The sequence below is a fragment of the Marmota flaviventris genome, chromosome 9 (genome assembly GCF_047511675.1).
Source record: "Marmota flaviventris isolate mMarFla1 chromosome 9, mMarFla1.hap1, whole genome shotgun sequence".
Lineage (NCBI taxonomy): Eukaryota > Metazoa > Chordata > Mammalia > Rodentia > Sciuridae > Marmota > Marmota flaviventris.
In genome coordinates this window covers 7,135,686-7,160,125 of record NC_092506.1, presented here as the reverse complement: position 1 = coordinate 7,160,125, position 24,440 = coordinate 7,135,686, and the positions used below count along the sequence as shown (strand labels likewise).

At 56.7% G+C, this 24,440-nt stretch overlaps 3 protein-coding genes and 1 non-coding gene across 8 annotated transcripts; all 4 read left to right on the top strand.

Annotated features, from left to right (window-relative positions):
• Window positions 1-102, top strand: LOC114100168 (U6 spliceosomal RNA). Its single transcript, XR_003584005.1, has one exon. It is a non-coding gene; the product is annotated as a U6 spliceosomal RNA (small nuclear RNA).
• A 2,927-nt stretch (window positions 103-3,029) lies between these two features.
• Window positions 3,030-4,965, top strand: Znrd2 (zinc ribbon domain containing 2). The gene is made up of 4 exons (XM_027944440.2): window positions 3,030-3,124; window positions 3,218-3,369; window positions 3,497-3,581; window positions 4,023-4,965. The coding sequence occupies exons 1-4, from the start codon at window positions 3,106-3,108 to the stop codon at window positions 4,364-4,366; spliced, it is 600 nt and encodes a 199-aa protein (XP_027800241.1). The 5' UTR covers window positions 3,030-3,105; the 3' UTR covers window positions 4,367-4,965.
• Window positions 4,966-5,062: 97 nt separating this feature from the next.
• On the top strand, window positions 5,063-6,750 carry Fam89b (family with sequence similarity 89 member B). The gene is made up of 2 exons (XM_027944443.3): window positions 5,063-5,562; window positions 5,968-6,750. Exons 1-2 carry the CDS (start codon window positions 5,272-5,274, stop codon window positions 6,244-6,246), a joined length of 570 nt encoding a protein of 189 aa, XP_027800244.1. The 5' UTR covers window positions 5,063-5,271; the 3' UTR covers window positions 6,247-6,750.
• A 1,916-nt stretch (window positions 6,751-8,666) lies between these two features.
• Window positions 8,667-24,128, top strand: Ehbp1l1 (EH domain binding protein 1 like 1). 5 transcript variants are annotated; one of them, XM_071616058.1, is made up of 19 exons: window positions 8,667-9,030; window positions 11,689-11,746; window positions 11,954-12,049; window positions 12,388-12,441; window positions 12,533-12,711; window positions 12,789-12,931; window positions 13,498-13,566; window positions 13,651-13,813; window positions 13,971-14,073; window positions 16,591-16,748; window positions 16,828-16,876; window positions 17,311-17,997; window positions 21,492-21,561; window positions 21,680-21,735; window positions 21,833-21,956; window positions 22,233-22,332; window positions 23,251-23,324; window positions 23,404-23,518; window positions 23,614-24,128. In XM_071616058.1, exons 1-19 carry the CDS (start codon window positions 8,927-8,929, stop codon window positions 23,714-23,716), a joined length of 2,505 nt encoding a protein of 834 aa, XP_071472159.1. In that variant the 5' UTR covers window positions 8,667-8,926; the 3' UTR covers window positions 23,717-24,128. The 5 variants fall into 5 exon arrangements, with proteins under 5 accessions (XP_071472159.1, XP_071472158.1, XP_071472157.1 ...); XM_071616057.1 differs by having other exon boundaries at window positions 13,971-14,091; XM_071616056.1 differs by having other exon boundaries at window positions 13,971-14,106.
• The last annotated feature ends 312 nt before the right edge of the window (window positions 24,129-24,440 follow it).

The following is a 24,440-nucleotide window of genomic DNA, read 5'->3' as shown; positions in this document are numbered from 1 at the left end:
TTGCTTTGGCAGCACATATACTAAAATTGGAAGGTACAGAGAAGATTAGCATGGCCCCTATGCTAGGATGACATGCAAATTCATGAAGCGTTCCACAGTTAGAATTTATTAATAAAAGAATCTTTAACTTAAGAAAAGAACTAAAATCTAAGATTTTTCCCCATTTGGAGCGGTTTGTTTTGGTTTTGGTGGGAGGATGCGGGGATTGAACCCAGGTTCTTAGGCATGCTGAGTATCTTTGGCATGCTAAATACATGCTCTACCACAGAGCTACACCCCATCCTTTACCCTATGCTGAAAGGGGATGGGAACTTCTGTACTTCCGGGATCAGTGTCAGTACTGCTTGTTTCAATGAGGTAGACCTGTATCTGACTGTGAGAAGCTATCTATTCCTCCCCAGGACATATTTATGCAGGATATGCAGGAGGGGTATTGGGGATTGAACTCAGGGGCACTCAACCACTTAGCCACATCCCCAGCCCTATTTCTTGTATTTTATTTAGAGACAGAATTTCACTGAGTTCTTTAGTGCCTCACTTTTGCTGCGGCCGGCTTTGAACTCATGATCCTCCCAAGCCGCTGGGGTTACAGGCATGTACCACTGCACCTGACCCTACCCTACTTTCAAACAAACTAGTTAAGACTGACACAAGTTCATGGATGCTGGCAAAAGACACAAGACTTCTGGGATGAAGACAAAGGACTTTATTACAGCACAGCAAGCAACATGAATGTAAGCATATCTATTACTTCCCCCTTCCAAGTCTATTGAAGGGGGCCTGCATAGATGCCTACGCATGGTGAGTTGAATTACAGAGAACCCAGATCTTTTATAAGGGACAGTGGGTATAGCAGCCCTTTGCTCTAGAAGGAGCCATTATTTCTACAGTCCAAGGCTGTACACTATACAAACATACTTTAAGATAGTCCAGAATAAAGGTACATACTCTTTTGTGTCTCTGCTCCTGCAAAACCTGCATAAATGAGAGATTGGTAGAGAACAGTTGCCTAGTACTCTTTACTCACATCTCCTCACTACATCCTCACACAATCCTGCCAAGTAAACATAAGTAGCTCTGTTTCAGAGGAGGAATTGAAGTCTGGAGAGGTGAAGTCAATTACTCCAGGTGACAGAGCCAGTAAGCAGAAGATCTAGGATCAAACTCAGGCCTGCCTGATTCCAGGCCTATGTCTTGTCCACCCTACAGTGGATCTTGAGGCAGGAAGAAGTCCTGAAGGGGATAGAATTCCCTGGAGTAGTGGGACAGGAAGAAAGTAGGAACAGTAGGAAGAGATGAGAGGGAACAAGGATTTTATTTGTAGGATCTTGGAGACCATAATAAGGACTTTGGACAATTGTTTAAGTGTAATAGGGAGATGCCAGCTAGTTCTGAGCAAATATAACATGCCATATGTTTTAAAAGACTTATTCAAGTTTCCTACTCTGTGAAATGGTGACAACAGAACAACAACATGAGGAGAAAATGAAAGGGGAAAAATGGGAGGATAAATGACCAGTTGATACCTGGCAGAACAGGAGCTGAGTGGGTCTTGATGATGACACAGAGGGTACACTGGGGAATTCAGGATGGGCTGGAACTGGAGACTGTAATGGCCTGGAAAGTCTGTGCATATAGGCTGGAGTCCAAGAGATGGTTCAGGGACAGTTTCTATAGTCAGTCTGGCAGAAATGAATTGGGATGCAGGCCCTGAGTCAAGTACATTGCTGCCCAAGAACCTGTTGATGATGGAGAGAGTAAAGAGGTACACAGGGCTCTCCTAGGAGGCAGCAAGGGTGAAAAAAATGGCAGTGCCAGGGGGTCCTGTAGGAGGAAGATGGGGATTGGTGAAGGGCATTACAAGTAAGATTAAGAAAGCATATTTTGCCGGGCATGGTGGGGCACGCCTGTAATCCCAGTGGCTCCAGAGGCTGAGATGGGAGGATCATGGGTTCAAAGCCAGCCTCAGCAAAAAGTGAGGCACTAAGCAACTCAGAGAGACTCTGTCTCTAAATAAAATACAGAATAGGGTTGGGGATGTGGCTCTGTGGTCGAATGCCTCTGAGTTCAACCCCTAGTACAAAAAAAAAAAAAACAAAAAACAAAAAACAACCAGGTTTTGTCCAGGGAAGGAGGTTTCGGATGCGATTATGGGGGGTCTAGTCTTAACTCCTTTTTCACTGTCCTGGTTTACAGCCTTGAGACCTAGCAAGCTGCACATCTAGGGACCCCTGCCTACCCCATCTGCTTCTAATCTAATAAGGAGGTAGATACACATAGAAAAAGAACACGAAAGAAAGGGGAAAATCATAAAGGCCAATGTTCAGGGAGTACCAGCAACTTTCACTTGCAATCCACTTAAGAAAAGCCTAACGGTCACAAGTATATGTAATAAGTCCCCCATCCCCACTCCAGAGCGGCGCGGCTGGAACCTGATCTGCGCATGCCCAGCACAAAGCGGTTTTTCAGTCAGCAAACTTTCTAAGGTCATAAAATTAAAAAAAAAAAAAAGGTCTGCTTAGGGACAGGCTTTGCATTAGTCCCAGGAGTCCCAGGTCTTGGCACTAGGTGGGGGTAGAGCATGTGACAGACTAGAACCCTGGACGTGCAGAAGGGGAGGGTCTTGAAATAAGCCGAAAGCGACAATGATTCCCGCTGGTCCAAGTGAGGCTCCACACGCGCGCAACCACGATGGCGGTGGTTGGGATTACGACACTGCCCCGCCGGCTCAGCCTGTGAGGAAAGGACAACCCCAAGTCAGGCAGAGGCCAGCGAGGGCTTTTCAAATCAAGTGGTCCCCTCAATTCGCGGAGGGCAGGAAAAGCGACCTAGCGAACTCACTCCCGAGCCCTACGACGCGAGCAGGATTTCCCCGAACACGCCCCTCCAGTTTCTGTTTGCCGGGTTCCGGGTGACTGACGCGCCTCCCGGGTAAAGTGGAGACCGCTGCAGACACGCCCCACTGTGGGCAGAGCGAGATCTGAGGACTCCTGGGATGCGTCACTTCCGCCCTCATCCTCAGGCCCTTGTGAAAGGGGCGGGGGCGCGGTGAAGGCGCTCTGCTTGTGCGACATTTCCGGTGAGCCCAGCGGCGACAACGGCAACATGGCCCTGAACGGCGCTGGTGAGGACTTGGGCTACGGGGGCCTGTGGCTGCGGGGCGCGGGAGCCTGCTCGCTCCGGCAAGATCCCGGTCCCTTGTGCCTGTCTTCCCCAGAAGTCGACGATTTCTCCTGGGAGCCCCCGACTGAGGCGGAGACGAAGGTGCTGCAGGCGCGACGGGAGCGACAGGATCGCATCTCCCGGCTCATGGGCGACTACCTGCTGCGCGGTTACCGCATGCTGGGCGAGACGTGCGCGGACTGTGGGGTGAGGAGAGGCTCGGGCGAGTGGCCGGCGATGGGCCCGCGGGCAGGCCGCATGGCCCCTCCTCAGCCCTCCCCTTTGAATCCCATCGCCCCGCTTCTTACCCTACCCCGTGTGCTTTCTGGTCCAGACGATCCTTCTCCAAGACAAACAGCGGAAAATCTACTGCGTAGCTTGTCAGGAGCTCGACTCAGACGTGGATAAAGATAATCCGGGTGAGGGGTCCGATGTGCTCGGTGGGGAATCATTGTGGTGGTAGATGCCCAGAACAGTAGGCCTGGGAGGTGACAGTGGAGTCTGTGGGTGGGCAGACTCCAAGATGCTTTCCCCTTTAGGCTCTGGAGAGGACCATTCATTGAGAACACTAAGCACCTCCTGTTCCCACACTGCGGGAGAGTCTGAGCGCAATCAGGCACAGTCTTGATGGGCCCATCAAGTTAGGGCATAAATAACTGTGATAGAAAAATAGAAAGTGGGTTGTGACTGAGAGTGTAGCTCAATGAAGTGCTTGCCTAACATGTCCAAGGCTCTGAGCATAGTTTTAAAAATCTGCAGCATAGTTTAAAAAACAAAACAAAATAGTAAAGAGCACAAATAGAGGGTTCCTGGGTGTGCCAGTCATTCTGACCATTCCACCCACTTTCTTCCCTTTTTAGCTCTGAATGCCCAGGCTGCCCTCTCCCAAGCTCGGGAACACCAGCTATCCTCTGCCACAGAGCTGCCCTCTGGCCCTAGGCCCACACCTCAGCCCCCAGTACCACGACCGGAGCATTGTGAGGGAGCTGCAGCAGGGCTCAAGGCAGCCCAGGGGCCACCTACTCCTGCTACGGCTCCAAGTGCAGATGTGGTGACTTGCACACAGGCAGCCCTCCTGCAGAAGCTCACCTGGGCCTCAACTGAGCTGGGCTCTAGCACTTCCCTGGAGACTAGCATTCAGCTGTGTGGCCTTATCAGGGCATGTGCTGAGGCCCTGCGCAGCCTGAAGCAGCTGCAGCACTAAGACCCAGCCCAGCCCACCCCACCCCCGAAAAACCCTCTAGAAAAGTCGCTGTTCCTGTGTGGTTTGTTCTTTTCTTGGTTCTAAGTGTGCATGTCAGCCCCAGCTCCACTCCACTTTTTCCTACTTTTGGCCTCTCACCTTCCTACCCTATACTCTCCCTGAAGCCCTGAAAGTTGAGTTTATATCTGCAGTCAGGATGAGTGGTAGGTACAGGGCAGTGTGATATCCCCTTTCTGAGGAGGACATAGCCTTCTCAAAGTCAGGAGCAAGGGGGCTGGACCACCAGCCTTGTCTGTAGCTGCACCCTCCTCCCCCAGCCAGCTAAGCCATTCATTGATGACTGTGAGATTTGGGATTCTGTTCCCAGGGTAACTTCTCTCTCTCTTAAGCATCCTGGTTCTATCATGCTGCCTCACCTCATGCCCACTCCAGTACTCAGACACTGACAGAAATTGTAGGAACCCCAACTTTGCACGCTAAGAGCCACGCATGGTTTTGCCCCAATATTCTGATCCCCATTTTTAGTACCTTTTCCTAGGGAGGGTAATTGTGAAGGACACCTTGTGGAGAGGGGCAGTAAAAAAGAACCTCCAACGACACCCGACTGCCCATTTCGGACTCTTTTTTTTCTTGCTCCCCTTCTGTGGGCGCCCCTGTTGCTTTTACCAGGCTTTGCGCGACGCTGTCCCCCCAGCCTGTTGCCTGTTTAAGAGAGGCCCCGCCCATGCGGAGGGGTGGGTCAGGGGCGGAGTCAGAGGAGCCAGGGAAGGAACAAAGCGCGGCCTGCGGGTGGCGGCTGCGCTGGGCCGGCCGGGCCCGGAGGTGCCGAGCCTGCGGGCGGCGACCCGGGCAGGGCAAAGCTTTGCGGGGAGGAAGGTGGTATCGCCCTCTGCGCCGGCACGGCCATGAACGGGCTGCCCTCTGCTGAGGCTCCAGGCGGCGCGGGCTGCGCCCTAGCCGGGCTCCCGCCGCTACCGCGCGGCCTCAGCGGCCTCCTCAACGCGAGCGGGGGCTCGTGGCGGGAGCTGGAGCGCGTCTACAGCCAGCGCAGCCGCATCCACGACGAGCTGAGCCGCGCCGCCCGGGCCCCAGACGGGCCACGCCACGCCACCGGCGCCGCCAGTTCGGGGCCAGCCTCCGGCCCGCGTCGCCCAGTGAACCTCGACTCGGCACTAGCCGCGCTGCGCAAGGAGATGGTGAGTGGGTGGGCGCCGCGGGGGGAGGGTCCCGGGCGAGGTGGAGCGCAGGGGCACCGGACTGGGTCTCAGAGGTCCCGCAGAGGCATTTGAGTTATGGGGGTTTGTAACAGTAATTAGCAACAGCCAGGCGTGACAATAGTTACTATATATATATGTATTTTTAATGTTTTACTCACGTTACCTCATTTCATTCTCAAAGGCAGGAGCAAGAGGGCTGGACCACTAGCCTTGCTCTAGTACAACTCCACTTTACAAATGAGGGTCAGTGACTTGCTTAAAGTTTCACAGCTTGCACGTGCCTTCTGTTGTCCCTAGAACTTTCACTTCGGAAAGATTGGCTAGGGTTGTGACCTGGGCCGGGGGCTCTGGATTCCAGGAGAGCCCACTGTCAGTTGTCTGCAGGTGGGGTTACGGCAGCTGGACATGTCGCTGCTGTGCCAGTTGTGGGGCCTGTATGAATCAATCCAGGACTACAAACACCTGTGCCAAGACCTGAGTTTATGCCAGGACCTGTCATCTTCCCTGCACTCGGACAGCTCCTATCCACCGGATGCCGGCCTCTCTGATGACGATGAGCCTCCTGATGCCAGCCTGCCCCCTGACCCACCACCCCTCACTGTGCCCCAGACACATAATGCCCGAGATCAGTGGCTGCAGGACGCCTTCCACATCAGCCTTTGAACAGCTGGGGTGGGTGGGAATGCACCCATGCAAAAGGGTCAAAACTCGCCCCTGAGCATGTCCTCAGAAGACAGTGCCTGCTCTTCCACCTGTATCACCTCACCTCAGGAGAGCCAGGCATATGCCTCTCAGGCAAAACTGCCAACCCCCTCCTGGTTGGTTGGCACTGGGTGGGCACCTGGGTTGCCATGATATTGGGCCTCTTCTCTACATATGTGCACCCCCAGCTTGGTGATGGGGCCCGAAGTATCTTGCACTCTGCTTGGCATCACTGGGATTGGGATGAGTGCCTGGCTCCTATCTTTTTTTCATCTTTTGCTGCTACTGGCAGCTGCTGGCTCAGGGGCATTCCACCTCTGGTCCCTGGGATCCACTGCCCTGGATAAAGGCCTCAGGACCCATGCCTGCACACACCCAAGTCCATAACAGGCTAAGGCCCCATGCTGGATATTTTAAGTTTAGGGGCCAGCCTCCTGGGCTGGTAAATAAATAAATAAATAAATACCCTCGGAGTTCCTGTTCTGATTGCCGGCGCTGGGCAGGAATATAGCGGCTTCTGACAAGTGAGTTCCACATTTCACCGGCAGGTGGCGTCCGAGACCCCCGAGTGAAAGAGGCTTACCCGCGGCGGCTGCGAATCATTCTCCCCCCAGCGGAGTTGGGAGCGTTCCAGGCTGCCCGAGCCTGGCTCCGCAGCTGTAGGACTGCGGTGGAGTCACTTCCCCTCTCCCACTGGCGGCTTTCTCGCCCAGCCCCCCTTTCCCAATCGCTTTGGGTTTTCCTGGCCCGCCGGGAAGGAAGGAGAAGGAGCCGCCCATCTTGAGGAGAGAAACTTTCCACCTCGAGTGGGGGCGGAGTTGGTGCAACACAGGAAATGGGTGGGCCGGAGCGGCGGTCCGGGGGCCCCTCGGCAGGAGAGGGGAAAGCTCAGGAAGGCACTGGAACTAGTGGCTGTGGAAACAGCTGTGGAGGCTGAAGGGAGTGTAGTTTCGGCCTCACTAGGGGCCAGAAAAGCCCAGAAGATGAGAGCAGGGCCCCAAGCCTGGGTGTCAGAGACTCAGTGTCAGTGAAGCGAGATTGGGGTCCCAGACACCCTCATTGCACACTTTGTCTCATACACATCGCTCGGCTCGCCTGCTCCCCACACACTTTGCACTAAGGACTTTCATGTAAAGCTCTTCCCCTTACTCCGGAAACCCAGAACCACGCTACTGGGACTGAAAGCCATAATCGGGTGTCAAGCCCACCGGAAGAAGCCTGCACATTCATGAGGTTGCACACTTCAGGCTTACAGGCAGCTCGCCCCATACTCTGCAGCACAGTCACCTGCCTCCTGGAGTTGCAACTCAGCTGGAACTCCTGGCAGATCAGATGTCCTGATCAAACCAAGTACCAAGCACCAGGGTTCCGTATCAGTTCACAAACCTGACAGGGCAAAACGCAGGTGTATTGCCCCAGGCCAGTTCTCTTAAGTCAGGGTTTGACTTCTGCAGATGCTCATGCCCCTGCTGGGCTGGTGGGTGGGCGGGCAATAAAAACTCTAACTTAGGTGTTAAGTCTGCAGCTAAAGCAGGGTGAGGGGTGCATTTTCCAGGGGAGAGAAAGTAAACAAACATACCATACATACAGGCACACTTTTCTTTCCTGTCCATGATAACGGATTTCATGAAATGATGCCTGTCAAAATTAGCCAGGCTCTGTGATAAATGCTTTCTGAGGTTTCATCCTCTCAATGACTCTATAAAAGACAAAACTATAGTTATCCTCATTTAACAGTTGTCAAAACTGAGGCTGAGTGTTAGTACTTTGCCCAAGTCCACACACTTGAGTTGAAGTCAGGATCTGAACCTCCAGCTGCTTGTGGGAGGTCGAGGCTGTCTTCCCTCTAACAGCTGAGGAGTCAGGTTCTGAGAGACTGGGGGATGGGTGCTGCCCACTGATAGGGCACCAAGGTTAGTCCCTAATTCCGCTTGCTCCTTCCTGCTCTGGTTAAGGCATGGATGGCAGCCATGCCAGAGTTGAGAACATCTGAATCTGGCCCAGACTATCAGGAAGACCCTGAGCAAGTCTCTTCCCCTTTTTGAGTCTCTCTTTTCCTAGCCTGTGAAATGGGGTCACGAGTAAGAAAGGGCAGCAAGCAGGAAGGGAGGCGGCTGGGACAGCACTCCTCCAGGGCGGCACGAAGTTGCCAGTTGCCCGCTGTCCGGGACCACGCGCTTCCATCCGGACCGCGCGTCCACGCCGCCTCTGCGCGCACCAAACGGGCACTACAGTAGCATGTCACCACCTCCCACCCCCTACCGCCGCCCCCCGCGCGCGGGTCGCGGCTCGAGGCCCCGGAAGCCGGGTCGCTCCGCCCCCCGCTCTCCTGCCCCGGCTCCCGCCCCGCGCCCGGGCCCCGCCCGCCCTCCGACGGGGGTGCGGCTCCAGGAAACGGCGCGCTAGCCGCTCCGCTCTCCTGCCAGCCCGACGCGCCTCAGACCACCCCGCCGACTCAGCCAGACCACCGGGCGGCGGCGGGGACAGCAGCCCGGCGTCCGAGCCTCATATACTTCCGCACGGACGGGGCGGGCAACGCGGATAGGAGCCCCGGACACCATGGGTACCCGGGCAGGGCCAGTGATCGCAGGCCAGCGGGAAACCTGGGCCTGAGAAGTGGGCAGCAGGAGCGGAGGGGGCCATGACCTCTGTGTGGAAACGTCTGCAGCGCGTGGGCAAGAGGGCCGCCAAGTTCCAGTTTGTGGCCTGTTACCACGAGCTGGTGTTGGAGTGCACCAAAAAATGGTGAGTGGGAGGGAGGCCTGAGGGACCATTCCAAGATTGGCTGGGACGCCATCAGGCGGTTTGAGCCTGAGAGAACTCTGCCCGCCAGCCCAATAGCCAAAGGGTTCCATCCCAGCTTGAGCCTGGGGTGCCAGACTGAGGGTCTCAGAAGTGCCTTGCAACTTGTGGAACCCCTAGAGTTGGGGGTGTGGGAACCTTCTTGGGGCTGGGGTCAGGGCTTGGAAGCCTGAGCATCTGTCTGTGCCCACAATTTCATCAGCTGTGGTCAGGGCTTCGGGAGGGAGGTTGGGGGGGTTGGGGCCAGAGAGATGGTAAGGCCGGCACTGGAAAGTTGGAAGTTTTAAGTTCTACAGGTGGCCAGAGCTGGGGCAGAAACCTCATGGACCTTAGTCCAGCTTGGAACGAAGATGTTGTCCCCCTCTCAAGCCCTGCCCAGAGGACACCCCTCCCCTTTAGCCAGAGTGGGCTCTGGGAGGCTGGAAATGTCTTCACAATGTCCTTAAAAGGGGAAACTGAGCACTTGGAGGGATGAGGAGGGAGGCGGGGAGCAGCTTAAAGGGGCCTCAGGACCTAGGAGGTTTGGGGGGTCTGCAGTAGAGGACCTGCAGAGGGCCAGGTAGTAGGGTGAGGGTGCAGGCCCTGTCCTAGACTGCCAAAAGGGCCAGGGGCATCTGGTTCAATTGTCCCCACTGGCAGCTGCCGGCCCCTGCGTCACACCCTAAATATACGAGCTCCCTGGTGTCAGCTTCCCTTGGCTGGATTAGGGCACAGCTGTGGGGGCCTCACGGCCCAGCCCAGTGGGGCTAAATTTAGGTTCCCAAGGGTAAGGGCTGGGGCAGGAAGAAACCATGGGGTCTAAGGGGAGGGGAGTGAGCAAAGGCTGGGGTGCCTGAGGCAACTGATATATGTCTCAGGTCTTGCTCACACTGAGCCCTTCACTTGGCAGAAGCCCAGAGAGGATAGGGCCTGACTCGGGTAACACACCACAGAGCTAGCACTTGAACTCTGACCTCTGGCTTTTGCCTTAGCATCCTGGGTGAGGCCAGGGGGACGCTGAGCATTGACTGGACAGCAGGCCAGGGGTGCAGGCAGTGTCAATGCGGCTGAGTCACAGGCAGTGGGTAGGGCCTTCTGGGTTTCTTAGTCTGGAGACCAGGACAGGAAGCTGCCCCTGCCCAGGTTGGAGCTCCCTGGGAGGGTGTGCCTGGCCTGAGTCAGGCTGCCAACCAGGCCCCCGCCCTCCCTAGGCACCCCGTGTTTTGCTTCCCCTTTCTGGGAAGGCCTGTGGCTATCTTTGCTTGGCTATTGCCTGCAGTTTGGGGTTAGGGAAGAGAGCTTAGCTCTGGGCCAGAGGGCTCGGGGCTCAGCTGTGGGATCTTACTTGGTTGACCCCTTTGGGCCACAGCATCCTCAGGGGTTAATAGGAGAGCTATTTATCCGGGCTTGGCCTAGGAGGGGCAGTGAGTGGGCCAAACCCAAGCATCCTGGCATGGGGCTAGGGACAGGCAAGGAGTGCTGTTGGGTTCCTTTACCTGATTTTCCCTCAACCATCCTCATCCTTGGCAGCAGTTGGACACTAACTCCATCAGGCCCTCTCCCTCAGGCCCAGCCACGTCAGCTCCATGTGTGGAACTAGGCCCTGGGCTTCATGCCTCCTTTTGTCTTGGCCTCCACACATCCCTGCATCTCCTGAGTTGGCCCAGACCTTCCGGAAGTCTTCCCTGACTAGGCTACACTGACATCATCTTTCTGCAAAGCTAGGATCTAGGGCTCGGGGGCAGGCCCCCGTGTCTGTGGCTCGCTCCCACCCTCTCCCCGGCCCTCTCCCTCCCTTGCACTTGCCTTCCCCTCTGCCTGGAGCCCTCTTGCTAGAGAACCCCAAATGACCCACCCCTCCCCAACTCACCTCTGCTCAGACACCCCCCTCCTGGCTCTCCCACAACCCCCTGAAGTTAGTTTGCTGTTTCTTTTCCTTCTTGCCTCCCACTTCCCTTGTCCTTAGCCCAGAGAGGTCTTGCCTTTCCTTTTTTCCTCTCTGTTCCCCAAGCTGGGCTGGGTTCATAATGGGCAGTGAGTGGGTACTTCACAAATAATTTGTGAGTGAACGGACTATTTTTACTCTGAGACTTTGTCTCTGCTTGTGTCTCTGAGTGTGTGCGTGTGTGCGCGTGCATGTTTGTGTCCATCTGTCTTTTATGTCTGTCTCTGCTTTCCCTTTCTTCTTGTTAGCACTGGAGATGGAACTCAGGGGTACCTTTTACTACTAAGCTACATCCCCAGTCCTTTTTATTTTGAGACAGCATTTTGCTAAGTTGCTGAGGGCCTTGCTCAGTTGCTGAGGCTGGCCTCAAACTTGTGATCCTCCTGCCTCGGCCTCCTGAGTGGCTGGGATTACAGGCATGCACATGCCTCTCCTCTTTCCACATTCTTGTTGCTGGTCCATGTTGTCTGGGCCTTTGCCCTTGGCCTGGACTCCACCCTTCCTCAGCAGCCCCACCCTCACCCTGTGGCCCCAGATAAGGGGCTGCCCATGCCCTCTCCTGGGGGAAAGGGACAAGTGCTGAAGGAGGACCCTGAAGGAGGTGGAGAAGAGAAGGAAGACGAGATGAGGAGGCTGGGTGGGCCTGACTGAGCCCCCTCCTTCGCTCCCTCCCTCAGGCAGCCGGATAAGCTGGTGGTGGTGTGGACCCGGCGGAATCGTCGCATCTGCTCCAAGGTGGGGGACAGTGTGGTTGCAGGTTGGGGACAGGGCCTACCGGGTGGAGTGGGAGGCTGGTTGCAGCTGATGGGGAACTGGAGTGGGGTTCCAGGTCAGACCAGGATGCACAGGGGAGAGGAAGGTAGGGTCAAGTTTGGAGAGAAGGGAATGGGGGTGAGGGAGAAAGAGGTGAGTGCAGGGGAGGACTCACACTGTCCCTTTTAGGCCCATAGCTGGCAGCCAGGTATCCAGAACCCATACCGGGGCACCGTGGTGTGGATGGTGCCTGAGAACGTGGACATCTCTGTGACCCTGTACAGGGTGAGTCTCCAGCCTCTGGCATGGACAGGAGCAGGCAAGGGATTGCCGAGCTGGGCAGCCATGGGGCCCCTGGTGGGTTGCTCATCCAGTGAAAAAGAATAGAGGGGAGATACCCAGAATTTCTGGTGCGGGGGTTGCACTACTCCACGTGGGTGGCCCGGGAGTTCTTGGAGGAGTCGGCATTTGCCACACCTGCAGGAAGAGGGGCAGCTGGCATTGGGGAGCAGAGGAGCTGGCTGCAGGCCCACAGGCGTGAAGGCCTCGCAGCTCCTGAGCCAGCTGAGGCTCTTCTGCTGCCCTCTCTGCAGCCCTGTACTCACTCATGCCCTTGTTCCCAGGACCCCCACGTGGACCAGTATGAGGCCAAAGAGTGGACATTTATTATTGAGAACGTGAGTGCTGGGGTGGGATGGAGAGGGCTGGGGTCCGGGGGATCTGAGGGCAGCATGGGTGCTCCTTGCTCCATTCCACCCCCGCCCACAGGAGTCCAAGGGGCAGCGGAAAGTGCTGGCCACAGCCGAGGTGGACCTGGCCCGTCATGCAGGGCCTGTTCCAGCCCAGGCCCCGCTGCGGCTGCTGTTGAAGCCCAAGTCTGTGAAGGTGGTGCAGGCTGAGCTGAGGCTAACTCTCTCGGGGGTGCTACTGCGGGAGGGCCGCGCCACGTGAGTGCCCACTTGCCCTCCTGGCCCTGGCCTGTGATCTCTGGCCCCGGCCCTCATCCCTGACCTCTCACCCCCAGGGATGATGACATGCAGAGCTTGGCCAGCCTCATGAGCGTGAAGCCTAGTGATGTGGGCAACTTGGACGACTTTGCTGAAAGTGACGAGGATGAGGCTAATGGCCCAGGGGCCCCTGAGGCCCGGGCTCGAGGCCCCCAGCCAGGTGGGCTCACAGCCTGCCAAGGCTGAGACTGCCAAAGCCTAGGAGCATTGGGGGTACCTAGGCTACAAGCCGCTGACTGTGCTGGGGTGGGGCCAGCTTGTGCATGCCCAGAGGTGGAAGCTCATTTCTGCCCAGCACTTCCAACCTGCCCAGCAGCCCCGTTTGTTCTAAATGGATTCTGCCCTATAGCATTGATCTGACTGAGTCCTGTAGGATGGCTTCCCCTGCCCCTGGCCCTCTTAGCCCCGGGTTGGTGGGTGCCTGCCTGGACTGTGCCTGACCTGAGAAGCCCGGTCAGAGGCCCAGAGCTGAGCCGGGCTGCAGTCCAATCTCCCCACCCCTCACCACCTGTCCCTCCCTTCTGCTCATTAAGGCTTTTTGTCTGTCTGCCCCTGTGGTTTTCTTTCTCCTTCCTCTCTCTCTCTGCATCTGAGGGCCTGTCTCTTCTCGCAGGCCTGGGCGGTGCCCTGAGGCTGGGGTGTTTCCCAGGTAGGCCCTGTACTCTAGTTGGGGGAGGGGGTGTGACCTGCAGGCCTGCCCTGGGCTCATTGAACTCCCCATGCCAGATACCTCTCGGGAGCTGAAGACACTTTGTGAGGAGGAAGATGAAGGCCAAGTACAACCCCGGCAGGCAGGTGAGGCCCTGGGTTGGGATGGGGTGAGGACTGAACCCCAAGTTACAGGTCCCAGGCCTCAGTGGCTCCTCCCTTCCTCTCCAGCTGCCAGTCCTTCTAGTGCTGAGGATATCAGCCCAGCCCCCGTGAGTGCCCCTGCACCTGCAACTGGGGCCTCCCGGGGCCAGGGGTCAGAACCAGCTTCTGCAGCTGGGGGCCAGGTGGGGCCTGAGGCCCCAAGGCCCCCGGGAACCCCACCAGAGTCAAGGTGAGCTCTGGAACCAGCCTCCCCTGCCCCGTCCTCCTGGGAGCAGTCCTCTCCTCCTGCCCTGCCTCGCCAGTGCCCCAGTAGGCTGAAGGATGGGGTAGACATGAGAATGGGGCCTGCATGAGCCCCCCAACACCCTTTCCTGCTCTCTCCTCAGGTCCTCGAGGCAGCCAGGCCAGGACACGGCCCCTACCCCAGCCCCTCGGCTCCGGAAAGGCTCTGAAGCTCCCCGGCCCCCGACCCCCAAAGGGGCTGATGAGGTCCCCAGTGCTTCAGAGGTTCCCCAAGCAGGAGTGGGTTCTTCTGGGGAGACCCAGACCTGGATAAGCCCCCAGGAAGGGACAAAGGCCCAGGGAGCCAGGCCAGGCCCAGACATTGAGGACCAAGGTCCCAGAGATACCTTGGGGATGCAGAGACCCAAAGTTGAAGAGGGGGACAATGGGGAAAGACCAGAGGCTAGTGGGGTGGACACTGCACAAAGGGCAGGAGTCACAGCTGGGAGGGCTGAAGAGAGGTCAGAATTCAGTAGAAAGGATGCTGAGCAGAGATCAAAGGTGAGTCTTCTAGCCAATAAGGGACCAGAGGCAACAGGGCTGATGCCTGAGGCATGTTTTAGGGTAACTCCTGAGGCTCCTCCAAGGGGCTCTCAGGGGAAGATGGGGGTCAGAGCCCAGGAAGAGACGACTGCAGGCCTGAAGCCACCTCTAGTAGAGCTTGTAGAACACTCTGGACATCTCAGTGACCTCGGGGGGGCCAGGACTGCTGTAGGCCAGGAGAGAGAGGGTGCAGAGGTGAGGGGCAGAGCCCCTGGTGTTGGGAGGACAGCCCTGCAGCAGGGCCCCTCTGCCGGAGCAGCAAGCACCAGGCCCCAGGTGAGCAGGTTTCAGGGGGCCCCATCATCAGCTGACCAGGGGGCAATATCTAGGGATCTGAGGGTCTGGGAGGAAGAATCTGACCAGTCAAGGGTCCTGGGAACAGAGGGTGGGCTAGCAGAGTGGGAGGAATTGAAGACTCAGAAGACAGGCACAAGCAGGTCAGTGTTCCCAGTGAAGGAAACTCGTAGAGCGGAAGCTGAGGTATTGGAGGCCCAGGCAACAGAGGCAGGAAGATCAGGGGTCCTGGACGTAGAGGCTGCTGGGACAGCCGAGTTGGAGGTATCAAGGACTCAGGAGATACCTGAATGTTCTGGGTTGCTGAGGATAGAAGCTGAGATAGCAGAATCTGAGATATTAGGGATCCTAGAGATGGGGAGAGGAAGTTCTAAGATACCAGAGACAGAGGCTGGGGAGGCAGAAGCTAAAATATTGGAGGCCCAGGAAATAGCAACTGACAGTTCAGAGGTTCCAAGAATAGCAGTTGAGGTGGCCGAATCTGAGATATTAGGAGCCCAGGATACAAAGTTGGGGGTTTGGGGGATCCCAGGGGTAGAGACTAGGACAGCAGAGGCTGAGATGTCAGGGATCCAAGAGGTAGCACCTAGGGGTTCAAGGGCCCCAAGGATACAACCTGAGATTGCAGGGGGTTCCCAGGAGACAGAGGTAGGAGATTTAGAGGTTTCAGTGATAGAAACTGAGGCAGCACATGCTGAGATATTGGGGGCCCAGGAGACAGAGGTAGGAGGTTCAGGGGTTCTGAGGATTGATACTGGGACAGCAGAAGCTGAGATGTTAGGGATCCAGGAGATAGTAGCTGGGGGTTCAGGGGTCCCAGGGTTAGAAGCTGAGATAGCCAGGGCCCAGGAGACAGAGGTGGAGCACTCTGGGGTCTCAGGGCCTATGGCTGAAGTGGCAGAGGCTGAGATGCAGAGTATGGAAACTACAGTTCCAGAGCCTGGGGAGACACAGACTGAGAATTTGGAGGTCCAGGAGGCAGATACTAGGGTCTGGGGAGCTCTGAAAAAGGAGGATTTAAGGGCTCCAGGTACTAAGCAAAGAGTTTTAAGGTACCAGGAAGTAGGGGTAGAGGTTTTAGTGGGAGAAAAAGAGACTAAAGTTTTGAGGGCCCAAGGGGCAGAGCCTCATGTTTGGGGGTTGTCAGAGGTCAAATCTGAGGTTTGGGGGGCCCAGAAAGCAGACATGGTCAGTTTAGAGCCCCCAGAGAGCAAATCTGTTATTTTTGAGGCCCAGGAAGCAGAGGTTGGGGTCTTGGGAACCAAGAAAGGGCAAGAAGCTGAGGGAAGCCTCCCAAAGGCCAGTCTGATTTCAATGCAGGTGGCCAGCGGGGCGGGGGCTGGGGTGCCCAGGCCCTCGGGGGCCTCTTCCCCAGGGGAGCCTGAAGAGGACAGGAGGCTGCCGGGCAGCCAGGTAGGGATGGGGGCCGCCGAGGGCCCAGCCTGCTTCTTCTCACTAACCTGGGGCTGAGCGAACGGCGGCTCTGCATGGACCCACCTGGTGGACTGAGATGGGATGGGATGGGGAGCTCAGCTTCAAGAGCCCCCTCATCCCTTCCTTCCTCAGGATGTCCCGGCTCTCCCACCCTGTCTTCCCTGGGTCGCATGGAGCTGGATACGCCTAAGCTGGTTTTCTGGGCTGACTGAGATGTGGCTGCTGGTGACCTCTGATCTTGCCTGGGGGCATCTGACCTTTTAAGTGACCTTGGCAGATAACACCCTTGAGCTGGATACCCTTTTACCTGACCCCAAGGTTCTGGCCAAGTGGTCTCTGAAGACCCCTGCAAACTCAGAGCTGGGGTTGTTTTGTGCCAAGCCTGAGCTTCCCAAAGGGCAGAGGGAACAGGTCCCAGATGCACATCACCTAAGCCCACCTCTTTGTCCTTAGGCACCACCTACCCTGGTCAGCTCCAGCCAGTCCCTGCTGGAGTGGTGCCAAGAGGTCACCACCGGCTACCGTGGTGTCCGCATCACCAACTTCACCACATCCTGGCGCAACGGCTTGGCCTTCTGTGCCATTCTGCACCGATTCTACCCAGACAAGATGTGAGCTTGGGGGGCAGGCAATGACTGGGGGAGCCTGTAGGGAGAGTAGTCCAGCTTCTGACCAGCACTCTTTCTGCAGTGACTATGCCTCCCTTGACCCGCTCAACATCAAACAGAACAACAAGCAGGTGAGATGGGGGAGAGAGCCTGCGGGGGGGGGGGGGGGGGGAATGAGGGTCTAGAGTGATGCTGAAGACCTGAGAATTGGGGAATCTATGGGCTGCAGGGACCCGCCAATGTGGCTTTTGGACCTATGTCACCCTTTTTTGTCATTAAATTGTTTCATTTAGTTTGTTTTGGCGTTTTTTAAAAAGCATTATTTCCCCCAGATCCTTTTTCCAAAACCACCCTTTGGTAACAGGGGTGGACAGTGCAGTTGCTAAGTAACGCTTTGGCGGGGGGCCCTGTTGCTAGATTTCCCTCCGCAGGAGGTAGAAGGCGTTGCTAGGCAAACCCTGGCTTGCAACTCGGGGGACCCCCTGAGCGGGCTGGCCCTGGGCTGCAGTTGCTGGGTAACGCCGGTGGCTACCACGGCTGCTGACCCTGAGTGCACCCTTCCTAGGCCTTCGATGGCTTCGCGGCCCTGGGCGTGTCGCGGCTGCTGGAGCCCGCTGACATGGTGCTGCTGTCTGTGCCCGACAAGCTCATCGTCATGACATACCTGTGCCAGATCCGTGCCTTCTGCACCGGGCAGGAGCTGCAGCTGGTGCAGTTGGAGGGCGGTGGTGGTGCCGGCACATACCGCGTGGGCAGCGCCCAGGCGAGTCCTCCCGACGATCTGGATGCCAGCGGCCTGGCGCAGCGGTTGCGCGAGCACGGGGCCGAGGCTTCCAAGGAGCCCAAGGAGGCCACTGGCCGTGAGAACCGAGCGGCCACCAAGGGCGTGGACGCGGTCTGCACGTCCAGGGACGGAGAGACCGAGGCCATAGGGGAAGCGCGCCCGGCAGGGACCCCCGGGGAGGGCTCCGGAGCCCGGTCGCCCCCGTCCCCAGTGCCCCTAGCGGAGGGGCTGGTGAATGGGGCGGGGGGGCCGAGTGGCGCGAGTGGTGCGGGCGGTGTGAGACTGCGACGGTCTTCCATCAATGCCGAGGCCGGGCCCGTGCCGCCGCCCAGAGCGCATGGCTCCTTCTCCCACGTACGCGACGCGGACCTGCTGAAGAAGAGGCGCTCTCGGCTGCGGAACAGCAACTCCTTTTCGGTGGACGACCCGGACTCGGGAGCCGCGGGAGCTTCGGCAGCCGTCGCTGCGGTGAGTGCCCCGCTTCCGCTGCAGCTTGAGGTGGTAAGGAGCTGGGCAAAGAAAGATCCTGAGTGGCCCCAAGGACAGAGCTGGTTGCGAGGGCAGCAGTTGAAGAGCAACGGGACTCAGCTGGATGCTGAAAGGCCTCTGATCAGAGGGACCCTTGTGTGGTATTCATTCCTCATCCGGAGACATTGTTAAACCAAGGCCCATCGGGCCCTCAGTGGGCCTGGACTTTGCTGCCTGCCTGGGATATATGCCAGCGGTTTTTAATATTTGTCACCCATTTTGAGGAACCATGGGCTGTAGTAGGAAGTTTCCAGAAGGCTCTGTATTGTCAGCACTGGGCACAGTGCTTTGTGGACTATAGAGTTCAGGCCTTTCTCTGTAAGCGGCCCTTAGCAGGCACAATTGGGGCAGGGTGTCTGTCCTCAAGGGGTCCTCTTAATCCCAAGATTCTCCACCTTGGATCTGTAACAACAGATGCTGGAGACCAGGTTCCTTTTCTTCTGGAATGGGAGGTTGGAGGTGGAAGACCCTACTGGGGCCTGTGTCCCAGCCCCCAACCCCTGCAGGTCTCTGGTCATGTCACAGAGTGTTACATCATTGTGCTCAAGGGGAGACAGTCCTGGAGAGAATAGGGACTCATTGAATGACTCATGTCACTAAAGTCCAGGCTCTGGCTTTGAAGCTGGGGTCTATGACAGTAGGGGCAGTTCTGTCAGGCCACTTCATGCCTGCAACTGCCCAGTAGTCCTTGAGTTCAGAAGAAGGAAGGGACTGCATTAGAAAAGGCTTTCTGGAAGAAGTAGCAGCCCTTGAGCTCGTTGATAAGATAGGAGGGCTTTCCCAGGTGAAAAATGGGACGGGCGGCTCTTAAGAGAAGGAACCTGCACAAGCAAAAACGGGGCAGCAGGCAAGTTCAGGGCTTGTTTAGGGAACTGCCAGTCATCTCCCAGAAGGTCCGCAGATGGTAGTGAGGCCAGGCTGAGGGCTGAAGTGTCAGGTCAGAGGCACAGGGTTGAGCCTGTGAAGGGGAGCCTGAGAGGGCCCTCATCAGAGATAAGGTAGGCAGGCATCAGTGGGACACAGCCACCTCTAGCCCAACTGGTGAGTGTCAGTGGCTCTTTAAATCTTAAAGGGGAAGCTCTAGCCTACATCCTTCTGGGACCTTGTCCCAGCATCTGGTTCTTCCAAGCCTGGCTCTCCTCTAGCGCCTGCCCCACAGGAGATAATGACCCAGGGGCCTGGGGAAGGCTCCTCCTCATTGGTCGCCCCCATCCCCAGTGCCCCACATGTACAGAGGGAGGTGGCTCTGCCTGGCCCCACCCTTGGGAATCCCCGTGGCACCTAGAAGCTGGAGTGGGGATGAAGCAACTCCATGAGAAAAGCAGATGTTTCTGGTGCAGCCCTGCAAGGCTTCCTGGAGGAGGGGCCACATTAAGGGTATAGAAAGAGGAATTTGGGTCAGACATGAGGAAGAAGCATTGGAATTCCCATCAGCGCGGGCGTGAGTAAACTCAATTCTTGCTGTGGTTGGCTTTCTCCTCTTCCTGCCTCTGCCTGCCTTGTCGGTTGAGCCCCCTCCTAATTGCTGGCCTGCCACATGACCCCTCACAGTGCCCATTCCAGGGAAGTATAACTACCCCATTTTCCACGTTGGAACATCAAAGCTCAGAAAGATGAAGAGGCCGAGAATATGAACCTATGTTCTGAACCTGAGCTCTTAGGTGGCGCCCCCTGCTGGCCCAGCTCTGTGGATGCACTGTGCTATCCTGGGCAAACACATTTAAGCTCTGTGTGCTCTTTCCTTGGGGCCAAGAAACAAAGGTATGAAAGCCCTTTGAAAAGAAGCCTGCAGGTACTACTTAGGGTACTGTAAAAAAGGGAGCTCCGTGTTCCCCTAGATGCCATTCTGGAGCCCTGCAACTTTTATGTCCTAGGGAGCTGGGGTTTCTCCCCATTTTACATATAAGGACACACAGAAAAAAATCCCAGTGGGAGTTCAAGCTTGGAAGTAAGTCTTGGGTGAAACAGCGCTGGACCCCAGATCATGTCTCATATGGGCTTCATCTCTGACCCTCAGTTTCCTTATCTGTAAAGTGAGGGTGGTAATGGTCCCCACTTCACCAGGTCGTCAGGTAAACTAAATGAAAAAGCAAGGTAATGTGCTTTACAGTGCCAACTCGAATTTTTGATAGATATTTGTTATTATTAATTATTATTTGATATTATTATTAATTAGTATACCCCGGGTGCATGATAGGGCCCAGCCCTATCTGAAGGAGAGCCCTTTGGTCAGGGAGACATGCATAGCCAACAGCATGGTAAAGTGTGGGTAGGATCAAAGCTGTCATGGGAAAGGCCTTGAAGGAAGCATCTGCCTAGACTGGGGACCAGGACAGGCTTCAGGAGGTAGGCAGAAAGGAATGTGGGAACCTGAGGGGGCCCCAGCAGGAGGCAAGCTGAGCGGAGTCATGAAAGTGTCCAGTTGGTTTAGGGCAATTTAAGATGGAGGCTCATTTCAGGCTGAGAGTACTTTTTAGGGAACTGAAAGTCCATCACTGTGGCATCTACATGGGACTCAGGATGGTAGGGGAATTGAGGCTAGAGCCACCCACAGGCTTTGGCAGTGAGGCTGAGGACTGAGAAGAGGTACAAAGAGAATAACGCCATCAATGAAGGTTTTGGGAAGACCTCTCAGTTGTGGCATGGGGGTAGAGTTGCAGGCAGGGCATAGTGGTGGCTGGTGCGGAAGCCACCACTGACCCAGGTTTTAGAGGATGGTACCCTGTCCAAAAATGTCCTGGGCTGCTTCCAAGAGGTTGCAGCCTGGGGCAAACAGTGAGGGGACTGGATACCTTCTCTCCACCCTGTGAAACAGAAAGGTGGTCAGAGCAGCATTGTCAAGGAACTAGAATGTCAGATGAGCTAAAGTGGGAGCCCCCAGGGCTGACAGTCCCGGCAGGATGACTATCAGGAGTGAGATACATCACCCTGGACTTCCAGGGTAAAATTTTCAGGTCCAGCCAACCTGGATTCTGGGTGTAGGAACGGATAATAAGGTGGGAGGGTGCCCCCTTTTGGCTGGGAGATGGAGGTGCTGGCTCAGGATGGCCTATATCCAAAGATGGGGCTGCATCGTGGCAGCTCAATGTCACTTCCAGGGGCCCTGGCATGATGAGAGTGCCAGCACTGGGTGACAGGAGTCAGGTGGCCTGGGGGGGGCTCCATGGAGGGGTTGGTAATCACCCTAGTCCCAGGAATGAGGACTTGGAGGCTTGGTGTGGACGGGCCAGGACCGTGGGCTGGGAGTGGAGGCCTGGCCTTTGCTTAAGGAGGTACTTTCCCCAAAAGAAGGTGGTTGGGAACTGTAGAAAGTGCTGGGTAGCAGGGTGTGGGAGAGCAGACTCTGCTTTCCCTCTGTGTGAGAGGCGCTGGCTGGCCCAGGCTGGGGCTGTCAGGGAACCCCTCCCAACCCTCACTGGCCCTTTTTTCCACAGGAAAGCCCAAGCCCTGACCCCAGCCCTACCCCTGGCCCACCCACAGCCACTGCCCTGCAGCAGCTCCCTGGTGAGTAGTTTGGGGGTGGGGTGACCCCCAGCTCAGCTCAGCAGCTCACAAATCCTGGGCTGAGGATTTCCTGGGGCATGTGTTGGCTGGAGATGCCTTAGCCTGTCTCTGTCTACAGGTGGCAGTACCCCATTGGAGGAGTTACCCCCAAGTCCAGGGGAGGAGGCTGGACTGGTATGTAGGGCTAAATGGGGGAAACTGGTGGGTGGGAACTTCCTAGGCAGAGCGTGGACTGAGCCCACCTATTCCCTGATCCCCTTTCCACCCCCAGCAACGCTTCCAGGACACCAGTCAGTATGTTTGTGCAGAGCTGCAGGCCCTGGAACAGGAGCAGAGGCAGATAGATGGGCGGGCTGCTGAGGTGGAGAAGCAGCTGAGGAGCCTCATGGAGTCAGGTGGGGCTTGCCTCTGGGGTCCACTCCTCAACACACACCGCCAGATCTAACCAGCCCTGCAGCTTCTTCCGGCCTTAGGAGGATCTGGGAGTAGGCCCAGCTGGAGTCATCGTCCCTTTTTATAGCTGGGCATGCTGAGCCCTAAGTGGGGAGCAGCTTGCTGGAGGCACACAGCTCAGACTTCAGGGATGCCACAAGGAAGCAAACCCCTCCCCCAACCCCCAGCTGTGCTGCTCTGACTGGCAGATGTCCAGTGACTGTCCTGGCCTAATTCAGGTGCCAACAGGCTGCAGGAGGAGATGCTGATCCAGGAGTGGTTCACCCTGGTCAACAAGAAGAATGCTCTCATCCGAAGGCAGGATCAGCTGCAGCTGCTGTGAGTACCAGTCCCAGCAGCGGGCCTGCTGCCCCCCCAACCCAGACCCCACCAGCTCAGGCCCTGCCCCCATCTGGCGTAGGGAGGATGAGCAGAGGGACTCTTAGCTACTTTGGTTAGAGCTATTTGCTGCTTTCTTCTTTCTAAGAAAAATCTGTTTGAAAACCATTGTTCAGTCATCGTATTAATTTTTTGTGCTTATTTCCTGTATAAAGAGCATACCTTTTTATTAATGATAAAGCAAAGACTCAGAGAAAATTTTGGCCCAGAAGGGACAGAGCTAAGTCCTCCAATGGGACCCTCTGCCTTTTCAGTAGGAAAAACAGGCCTGGAGGGATCTGAGCAGGCTCCCAAGTGGAGTCAGAAGCAACTCTCCCTATTATTCTCCATGGTGGAGATGATTTTGCCTCCCTTTTGCATTGGGGAATTTTTATTTATTTATTTATTTGTGCCAGGGATTGAGCCCTGGGGTGCTACTGAGCCATATCCCAGCCCTTTTTATATTTTATTTGAGATAGAGTCTTACTAGGTTGAGAGCCTTGGCTAAGTTGCTGAGGCTGGCTTTGTACTCCCCATCCTCCTGCCTCGACTTCCTGAGTCACTGGGTTACAGGTGTGCACCACCACACCTAGTAACATTTTGGATAACTTTTTCAGAACAAGTTTAGCCTAATACTTCCATCCACATACCTTCTGGGTTGTTTCTTATTTTAAAAATGGGCGTGGACAGCATAAATATCCAATAATTGGAGACCAGTCAGAACAAAAGGGAATTCTCCATGGGGACTGGGGTATGCTTTTGAGATCAGCCTGAGGGCTAAGGGAACAGGTGGGGTGGGATGGGGCCACCGAGCCCTCAGAGCCCTGGGCACGCCCACCCTGTGCGCTTTCCTTACCTGACCTGCATCCTGCTTCCCAGCATCGAGGAGCAGGACTTGGAGCGGAGGTTTGAGCTGCTGAGCCGGGAGCTGCGGGCCATGCTGGCCATCGAAGGTGGGAAACAGGGCTGAGCAGGGCTGGAGGCAGGACAGGGCCACTGGGGCACTCCTGACTCAGGCTACTGCGCCCTCAGACTGGCAGAAAACCGAGGCGCAGCAGCACCGGGAGCAGCTCCTGCTGGAGGAGCTGGTGTCGCTGGTGAACCAGCGCGACGAGCTGGTCCGGGACCTGGATCACAAGGAGCGGATGTGAGTGGGGACCCGGGAACAGGAGTGGACCCAGGGCGCCGGTGTGGGTCGCGGGTCGGCCGAGGCTGGGCTGACTTGCACCTCTTCCCTGCCAGCGCCCTGGAGGAGGACGAGCGTCTGGCACGCGGCCTGGAGCAGCGGCGCCGCAAGCTGAGCCGGCAGCTGAGCCGGCGGCGCGAACGCTGCGCACTGAGCTGAGCCTCCCGGCCTCCCCGGCCTCCCCGGCCTCCCCGGCCTCCGGGTCTTCCCGCCTCCCGGCCTGCAGCTTTGCTCGCCTCCCGCGGCCTGTGCTGGGGAGAACCCGGCCCTCGGGATGGGGGACGGGGCGTATGGCCTCGGGGCTGTTGGCGCCACTGCATCGCGGCGGCCGGCTGGACTCCCTGGCAGACCGACGGAGCTGCTGGGCTGGGCGCCGGCCAGGACGTTATTTATTTGTCGGTATGAGTGTGTGTGCGCGTGTTCATGGGGTTCCAGGGGCGCCTCACAGAGATCTGCAGGGCCCCCAGGAGGCCTCTGAGGAAGAGGGAGAGGGAGAGGGATGGCGGGGGACTGTCAACCGCACCCTCCTCCTGTTTCTCTCTCGACTAATAAAGTTGGACAAGGACAAGGACACACTGGGTGGGACCTTTCTCTGAACAATTTGAGATGGGACAAACGGAAAAGGGGCTCAGGGTGATGTTGTCTCTGCGACCTTAAACGCTGCAGACCAGGTTGGGGACTCCCAGATACACACTGAGGCATGACCAGGCCTCTCAAGAATGATGACTGGAGTGAAGTCCCATTTTGAAAGAAGGCACGAAAACAGTGGAGTTGTTGGCCATTTAATTTTTTTAACACTTGATTACATGAAGTTCTGGCACCCACCCGCCCCCATCTCCAGATTCTTCCCCAAGGACCCCTGGCCGTCTCCTCAGAATCTTCC

Bases quoted from the DNA above. Each gene is read 5' to 3' on its own strand.
- Fam89b (XM_027944443.3), top strand. From the start codon at position 5,272: ATGAACGGGCTGCCCTCTGCTGAGGCTCCAGGCGGCGCGGGCTGCGCC. The intron at 5,563-5,967 runs GTGAGTGGGTGG...AGTTGTCTGCAG, and splicing joins CCGCGCTGCGCAAGGAGATG to GTGGGGTTACGGCAGCTGGA.
- Ehbp1l1 (XM_071616055.1), top strand. From the start codon at position 14,221: ATGCAGAGACCCAAAGTTGAAGAGGGGGACAATGGGGAAAGACCAGAG. The intron at 16,117-16,590 runs GTAGGGATGGGG...CTTTGTCCTTAG, and splicing joins GGAGGCTGCCGGGCAGCCAG to GCACCACCTACCCTGGTCAG. The intron at 21,562-21,679 runs GTGAGTAGTTTG...CTCTGTCTACAG, and splicing joins TGCCCTGCAGCAGCTCCCTG to GTGGCAGTACCCCATTGGAG.
- Znrd2 (XM_027944440.2), top strand. The intron at 3,370-3,496 runs GTGAGGAGAGGC...TTTCTGGTCCAG, and splicing joins AGACGTGCGCGGACTGTGGG to ACGATCCTTCTCCAAGACAA. The intron at 3,582-4,022 runs GTGAGGGGTCCG...TTCCCTTTTTAG, and splicing joins CGTGGATAAAGATAATCCGG to CTCTGAATGCCCAGGCTGCC.